Source organism: Cyprinodon variegatus, unplaced genomic scaffold, assembly GCF_000732505.1.
Source record: "Cyprinodon variegatus isolate N-32 unplaced genomic scaffold, C_variegatus-1.0 Scaffold428, whole genome shotgun sequence".
In the NCBI taxonomy this organism is placed as follows: domain Eukaryota; kingdom Metazoa; phylum Chordata; class Actinopteri; order Cyprinodontiformes; family Cyprinodontidae; genus Cyprinodon; species Cyprinodon variegatus.
This window is the reverse complement of record NW_015150881.1, coordinates 138959-147288: the sequence shown is the minus strand read 5'-3', so window position 1 is coordinate 147288 and position 8330 is coordinate 138959. Positions and strand designations below refer to the sequence as shown.

General features: G+C 38.6%; 2 protein-coding genes across 2 annotated transcripts in view; both read left to right on the top strand.

The window, feature by feature from the left end:
* Positions 1-7745, top strand: LOC107093480. The gene is made up of 4 exons (XM_015388558.1): positions 1-28; positions 1089-1323; positions 1419-2011; positions 7738-7745. Exons 2-4 carry the CDS (start codon positions 1118-1120, stop codon positions 7743-7745), a joined length of 807 nt encoding a protein of 268 aa, XP_015244044.1. The 5' UTR covers positions 1-28; positions 1089-1117.
* Positions 3317-8330, top strand: part of LOC107093494 (neuronal-specific septin-3-like) — a 20774-nt gene continuing 15760 nt past the window's right edge. The window contains exon 1 of the mRNA XM_015388589.1: positions 3317-3464. The gene's annotated coding sequence lies outside the window, so the exon portion shown is untranslated. The remainder of the gene's footprint in view (positions 3465-8330) is intronic.

Below are 8330 nucleotides of genomic sequence, written 5' to 3'. Positions count from 1 at the left end.
GCAACAAAGAAGGAGCTTCTGACATCAGGTTTGCTTTTTTACTCTAAATCTCTAAATCGGTTCTGTATAACAATGCTCAGCGTCTTAGCATACTGCAGCAGAATGCAGTCACTTCATACAGCTTGCATTTTTCCAACTCTGGAAATATACCCTAACCCTGCAGTTATAAGAACTTGTCTCATAAAATGCTAATACGCTTTCAGACATCAGGATTGTAGAAACTGCTGGAAAAAAAGTCAAGTTTGTATTTAGAAGTACAGCAAAATTTAGTCCCTATAAATAATGTTACACCATGTCAACTTTTTAAAATGTTGGCACTCTATTAAATATTTTGTACGAAAAAGGAAATTAATCATGGTTTTCGAAATATGTGCTTTGCATTTTCATCCAGCTTCCATCAGTCAATGCTTTCTAGAAAAACTTTGTTTTAAGTGGGTTCCAACCTAGTTTGTGGTACACTTCAAGGGGGACCTGTTAGCCTTTCTTTCAAGATGTCTCCCTGCTACACCTCCATAAAACCCAGATTAGTGAAATGCATCAATAACAGCTGTCATGTTGATAGATTTTCCCATCTGGGCAGTAAATCCATGCAGCTCCTAAAGTTTTTTTTTTTTTTTTCAGATCCCTTGGTTGCTTGATAAATACTCTTTCAATTTTTGGATGACAGGCGACGCAGTGAAGCAAGAGTTATTAAAAAACTTATATATATATTTTCTTCTTTCTTATTATCTTTTTACTTTATCCTGCTTTAGATTTCTAAGCAATATCATTTAGTCCTGCCTGCTGCCTTCCTTGGTCTTTATGATGCTGTTTTTTCAATAATATTCTCAAATAAAAACAGCATTTGGGACAGGAATCGAACCAGTGACAACTACACTGAGGATATTAGCCTCTGCACATGCTGCACCTGCTCTACCACTGAGACGTGACCCACCCTTTCACACAATGGGCTGGATTTATTGTTGGATTTAACTTAATTTGATGTCAACGGTCTCTCTTTAATAATGTAGGGATTTGGGTGAATACATTTAAAGAGGTATGAATACTGTTGCAGTGCACTGTAATCTGTAATCTGTCTTTCCCTGCAGGTGGTTCCTGCTGGCTCTCATTCAACAGAATGAGTGTTTTTCATCATCCCAAACATTTGATGCCAGGTACATTTCCGTCCAGCAGAGAAACAAATGAGCATCCTACAGTCTGCGTGTCGCCTCCTCTTCCTCTGTCTTCTCCTGTGATCAAGAAGAAAGCTATCTTAATCCCATCGTTTGATGAGAAGGGCCTCATCTTTACAAAGAGCAACTCTAAACTCTCAGCAGCTGACGGGTAAGCAGATCTGTGGCTTGTCTTCAATCTCACAAGATGTTTTGTAATCTGTGATCACTAAATGCATCTTCATTTGATATATTTTTCTTTTTTAGATCAAATGAAGTAATTTCCTCCAAAGCCTCATGTCAGTTCATGCGAGGTAAAGAATGTGTGAATTCACAGAGAAACAACAAGGAGAGAGCTTCAACTCTTCCAAGGTCAAAACCCTCAGCACCCAAGTCCATGACCGCCTCTGTCAAACCTAACATCTGCATTTCCCCTGCTCCACTGCCAAGTTCCTCTCCTACACTCCCATCTCTCAAACCGAGACCAAGGGATTCTCTTCTTTCTCCCGCCTGGGAGTTGGGTGAATTTCATCCAATACCACAACAGCCAGACCCTAAGCCAAGAGTGTCTCCAACTCTGACTGTTCCAACACCCAGGCTGAGCCCCACCCCTTCATCAGCCACCCAAAGCCAACAAGAGAGGCAACCGTCTCCCATTGCTCAAGAGAGAAACGCCAGATCTATTTTCATTTCTAACATGACAATGGGGCCTTCCAAAGACATCAAACATGAAGTTCTTGACCAAGGAACGTTGCTGCATTTTACCCATCCTGGCAAAAAAAACGTCAGCAGAGAGCCCCGGCATACGACTGAGATTTCCAGGCTTCCAGCAACATCTCACAAAGCCTGCATAGTTCAAAGTAAAGTTGGATTGAAGAAAGCAGAAATTACAGATACAAAGACTCTGAACAGAGACCATAATATTGTTACCACTCCGAAACCAAAGCTAATCACCAAACAGCAAAAACAGTGTGAACCCAGCAAAGCAACAAGCAGTTCTGATACTGTTCCACCAATGTCTGATGTCCCTTCTGTGAACTCAAGACTTCTAAGTAGATTAGCAGACAACAGCCTTAAGAACAATTATACTCACACTTCTTTCTGTGCACCATTTAATCAGTCATTTGTGCAAACAGATCCCAATAAAGGAACAAAGTTGACCCAACTGTCCCCTTGTACAGATTCTCAGAATAGTCTTTATTCAGACAAAAGTGAAACAAGAAGAAAATTTGACCATGACACTGAAAAAAGGAGAAAAGAACGAGAAGCTCAATCTCTAAAAAGCAAGTCCCCTCAGCATCAAATATCTCTACCAGACCAAACGCCCAGCCACTCCACCCAGACAGATGTAAAAAGTGCAGTAAGCTGGTCTGAGAAATCATTAGGGGATTTAAGCTGCCAGTCAAGAGACCTCAGTCAGATACTTCAGAAACATTGGAGTGGACAGAGATTAAATCAAGTTAAGACGTCCATGGGGGCATCTCAGAGCCTGGGGACCTTCCAGCCTGTTTCTGATGAATCTTTGAATTCTCAACATGGATCCTGTTCAAACATTGACAGAAGACTTACACATCTCTGGAATCAGGAGCTGACAAAAGAACGAGAAAACCAAAAGGACATTAACTTTAGTCACAGAGCTTTAAATCAAACAAGTGTTTTTAAAACACCTGAACACAATGAGGCTGCAAAAGCATTACCAAAAAAACCCTGGGCCCCAACAGTGGCAGAATGCCCATTTAAGACAAACAGACCAAGTAATAACTTCAAGAGAGCCACTGACTGGCTGCAGCAGGCATTTCACCAGCCTTCAGAAGAGACCGCTACACCTGGTCATCAACAAAACCATCAACCAAACTACTCTGACCTATACAGAGCATTTATCACTGAAGATTCAGAAGACCCTTATTACGTCACTATGCACTACCCAGATTCAGTGTATGTAGGTGAGTACAAACATGTCCAAAACACAATAAATACTTCATTCAACCAAAGTCAATCCATGGAGTGACATATTACAGTACCTCTGTTTTAATTTCAGAGAGGAGTACACATATATAGTGTGTAGGGGGTGGAGCTTAGGCGAGTGTGGTGGTTGAAGAGGATAGCAGAGGGTTGGAAGACACTGGTCCTTATCAGCAGACAAACAGACAGGCTGAACCGAGATGTGACCACATTAGTTAGCAGACTCTGTAAAACCAAAGAGCACTAGAAAACATGCCAATGCAGTCCTCCACACGGGCATATAAACACAGCGAAAACATGCAGGAACCACGGAAGCAGAGGGACGTAAGGAGAGCAACTGTGAGATAAAGTGTAAGTAGTGGGTGAAAGAGCTTCTCTTCTAAAGGGTAGTTGACATAAATATGGCTTTATCTGGTGGACTCTTGGATAAAAGAGCTCAATGAGATGAGAATGTTTCTGCAGTGTCTTGTGAAGGTATAAAACCAGTTAGGTAGCATTTTTCTTGAGATCAATTTGACATTGGATTTGGAGTTTTGAATTATATTCATTTAAATGGCTTTTGGACAAAAAAAACAAAAAAAACATTAGAAGAACAATGTCCAAAATGTTGTTTCTTGTGCCAAAACTAATAGAAATCCCCCCTGCACTCTTTATTGAGCTTTCTTACAATTCAAATACTTAACCTTTACAGGAGGACTTGTCTCGTGTTATTTATTTACTATGTCATAGGAGCTTAGCAAAGCTGTTCATGGCCCTTTAGGTTTTTAAAATTTAGTAACATTACAAACCTAACATCTATGCAGGTTATAGTGATTTTATAATAGATCAGCATAAAATGGTGAAAAATTGTGTGGAAGGAAAATATTTCTAGTTTTCATAAAGAGCTTTTCAAACTCAAAAACCTAATAGTTTGCTGTCTGATCCCAATTTACTCTTATATGCCTAAATAACATTCCCTTCAACCCATTGCCTTCAGAAGTTACTTATTTTAGAGGGAATTGGATCTTCAGGACACATTGACATGGCAGACAGGATAGAGATCAAATTGGAGGGTAATCCAATGCTTTCATTGTTTCTGGAGGAGCTGCAGAGATCGAGAGCTAAGGGGAAGAATCTTTTTCAATAGCTTCCTTTTTATCATTAGGCAAATATGGTTCATTGGGGCGGTTGCCAAAAGAAAAGCCATAAGCAATCAGTTTTCACTTTTTTGTCACAAGCCAAGTAGAAAAAAACCTAGGCAATGTGTGGAAGAAGTTCTTTTATGTATTAAATAACCAGGAGACATGACAACATTTTCTGATAGAAATTGTAATCTTACTCAGATCAGAGAAGTTGTTTAGAATGTACAGAAGGCAGCTGCTCACCTCCGGGCCCTGATAAAGAGTTAAAAAGGCATTTTATACATCTCTAGTCTGCCACATCATCTTATTTAACATTATACACGTTAGCAGATGATTAGCCATCCATGGTTTCAGCCTTATCAAAATATTACACTTCGTTCTTAGCTGAAGGACACCGCTCTCATTCCATTTCCAAATCTTTGCTGCGTACAGAATGAAGATTATAACTCTATATCCAGACTGAGGAACTGTCCTAATAAGATTAAAACATCAGTTCTCTCTCGCAACAGGCAGTCAATACCAAGGTGTAATAAACTCACTCATCTTCAATGATAATTATTCTAACAAGTGGCAGCATCATGCTGCTGGGGGTGTTGACTATGTTTTACTTGTAAGATTAGATTCAAAGCTAGATTCAAAGGTACCTTTGAATCTAATTTGGCAGAATTCAAATGTTAAAGGCAACACACTTCAATAATATTTTAGGTTCAGTGCTTTAACGTTTGCTTAACTTTGAATTCTATGTTATTGTAACCGGGAATCTTGTTTTTTTTTTCTGATTGTGTGGAAGCAGTTGTGGCTTATAACTTGTAATGAATGAATTACAAATTTTAAGCTTCTTAAATAAAGCATCATATGTTTGATTTAAAGGTAAATTTGTAATCTGCATCTTAAGCTAACCCTATCTACTTCAGGGACAGTAGCAGTCAGCCTGCAGCCTTGGTGGTCACTCCAAAAAGCAAGCTGCTGTCTCAACATTAGGCCACCTAGTGACTTAACCATAAGTTGTAGTAACCTTAAACATACAAAGAATTAAATAATTATCTTTATTGTCGTTGTAGAAATAGTACGATGTTATTTGATTTGACAGCATCTCCTGAATAATAATTTGTATCTTTAAAATTGAACATTAAAATAAGACTAAATAAAAGTTGACCCTGAAAGTTGCTTTTTACTCTATAATTGGTCGCGACTCAACCAAAAATGCTAAAGATTTCAACTACAATGGTGTCTTGCACTGACTTATAATTATCCCTATATTTAAACCATAGTTTTTCAAGGTCACACAACTGAAAATTGTTTTTGTAGCCTAAAAAAAGGAAGTTAGATTTTTTTTTTTACATTGTAACTGTAGATAGTTACAGTGTGTAGCTGTGGTGGGCTAGGTGTTAGACTTTGATTGTGTTTTTTTTCTTTATTGCAAGCATCAATGATTGCATTTGTATCCCTGTTGTGCTCCCACTGGGAGTACCACAAGGATGTACTCTGGGCCTACTGCTTTTTTTTTTTTCTCCGGAGCTGCATTTACTCTCAGCTCTTTATGTAATGTTTTTGTTTCTTTTTTGCAACTGACTGAAAGGGTGCTAGGCCATGCGTTTCCCTGGGGTTGTTGTTTTGACAAGTTGAGACTGATAATACTAAATCTAATTAATTTAGATAAAGTTTAATTCATATTATTTTAGTTGCAGGAAAACTACAAAGTATTGAGGTTTCCTACCAAGCTGCCATAAAGTGGGTGCAAAAATAATTTATATTTTTTTTACATTTCTGTGGTCTATATATTCTATAGTACCAAAAGTATTTGCTCATCCATCCAAATTACTTGGAATCAAGTGCACCCAGGCATGCAGACTGTTGTTACATTTGCTACATTTGCTCGTCGTTCTCAGGAGCTCAGCAAATTTCCATGTAGAACTGTGATAGGTTGCCAACAGTGTAACAAATCCAGCTGTGAATTTCCCTCACTTCTACGTATTTCATAGTCAAATGTCAGCTGTATGGTTATAAAATGGAAGTGTTTGAATGACAGCAACTCAGCCATGAGGTGGTAGGCCAGTTAAACTGGTGAGTCCAGATTTAAAGGTCGCTACTTGTCTGACTGCATTGTGCAAAGTGTAAAGTTTGGTGGAGGGAGCATTATGGTGTTGGGATGTTTTGCAGTAGCTATGCTTGGCCCCTTAGTCCCAGTGAAAGGAACTCTGAATGCTTCAGCAAATCAAGAGAGTTTGGAAAATTCTATGCTCCCAACTTTGTTGGAAGTTTGGCCTGATCCCTTCCTTTTCCAATGTGTCTGTGGACCAGTGCACAAAGGAAGGTCCATGAAGACATGGATGGTTGAGTGCAGTGTGGAAGAAGTTGACTTGCCCTCATAAAGTCCCGACCTCGACCTGACAGAGCGCTTTTGGGATGAATTAGAGTTGAGACTGAAAGCCAGGCCTTCTCGTCCAACATTAGAGTAAGACCTCAGAAATGGTCAAAATTTCAGATGAACACACTTTTGTGGACAGCCTTCCCAAAAGAGTTGAAGCTTTTTTAGCTGTAAGGGGTGAACTGATGCCATATTGAACACCTATGGATTAGAAATAGGATGTCACTTAAGCTCCTATGTAAGTCAAGGCAGGTCTACCAATACTTTTGGCAACATGTTGTATGAATATGAACCACACAAGAATATGTAATGTACTATAACATGTTTTGAAATACGAATGCAATAAAATTAAGTTTGATATTAAATCTTACGTTGATCTATCCAACAATACTTTAAAAAATACTACTTTATCAAGAGAAATACAGCGATATGCAAAGGTTTAAAGGCATTCGAACTGGAAATAGAAAAGAGCTACTTTGCAATCAAAGCATATCAGTCCTGGATACGAATTAGCATATTGTGAATCAACCTAAAATTATCCTGATTAATGTAATTCCACCTTTGGGAGTTTTCGGTCCGCTGTTGTTCACATAAAACTAACACAATTGCTTTGCTAGATTTGCTTTTTCTAACAAGTTCAACTAAAATAAGAGCATATTTTTTATCAATTTGGCATCTTTCATTCACCACGACTTTACTTTCAAATTAATAATAATAATAATAATACACTTAATTTATACTCCACTTTCCATCAAAATATCTCAAAGTGCTAGTGGTAAAAAGAGAAAACCATGAAATAACATGTAAAGGGGACCAAAAGAAATGTTTTAAGGCCTTTTTAAAACACTCAGTGGATTGAGGCGTCCTCAAGGTGTCAGGGAGGACATTTCAAAGATGTGGGGCAGCAGCACAAAATTGTTCTGAGTCTTGTTCTCAGAATGTAGAGGAGGTTTGAAAGAGTGGAGCAAAGGGAGCGGGTTGTGTTCAGTGGGCTGATAAGTTCTTTGAGGTAGGGGGCAGGGATGCATTGATGTGTGAGGAGGGAAACCTTGTACTAAATCCTGGTGGAGATAGGAAGCCAGTGTTATGAATGGAGAATGGGGATAATGTGCTCATGTTACCGCACTCTCATCAGGATCCTAGCTGCAGAGTTTTGAATGTACCGGAGTCTCTGCAGAATCTTTGTAGGAATCCCAAATGAAAGTGCATTGCATAGTCCAGTCTGGAGGAAAGAAATGCATGAACTCTCCTTCCCATGCGTCTGGCAAGGGGAGAATTGGACAGAGTTTGGAAACGTTATGGAGGTGGTAGAAAGAGGTCTTGCATTGGTGATTTATATGGGCTTCAAAAGTGAGTTGGAAGTCAATTTTTACTAACTGTTAATGATAGCGGGATGTTAGTACCAGAAAAGGTGATGCTGGTTATGGATAATTGGTTTGATGAGTTCCAACCACGATGGTTCGGTTTTGGAGCTATTGAGTTAAAGAAAATCCATAACACTATTCTAAGATGTAATTTTTTTTAGCCCTTGCACAATAGCATTCTTAAAGGTCAGCACATCAGATGCTTTTATTTGCTTTAAGAATATAGTGCAAGTTGTTTATTTTCCTTTTTTTTTGCAGTATTTCTAAAACTAAAACGCCAAATTATCCAGAGGTTAATCAAATTATGCAAAAGTCTAGACCTATAAATAGTATGGAAGCCCGTTTCTGCCACTCTGTTAAAAAA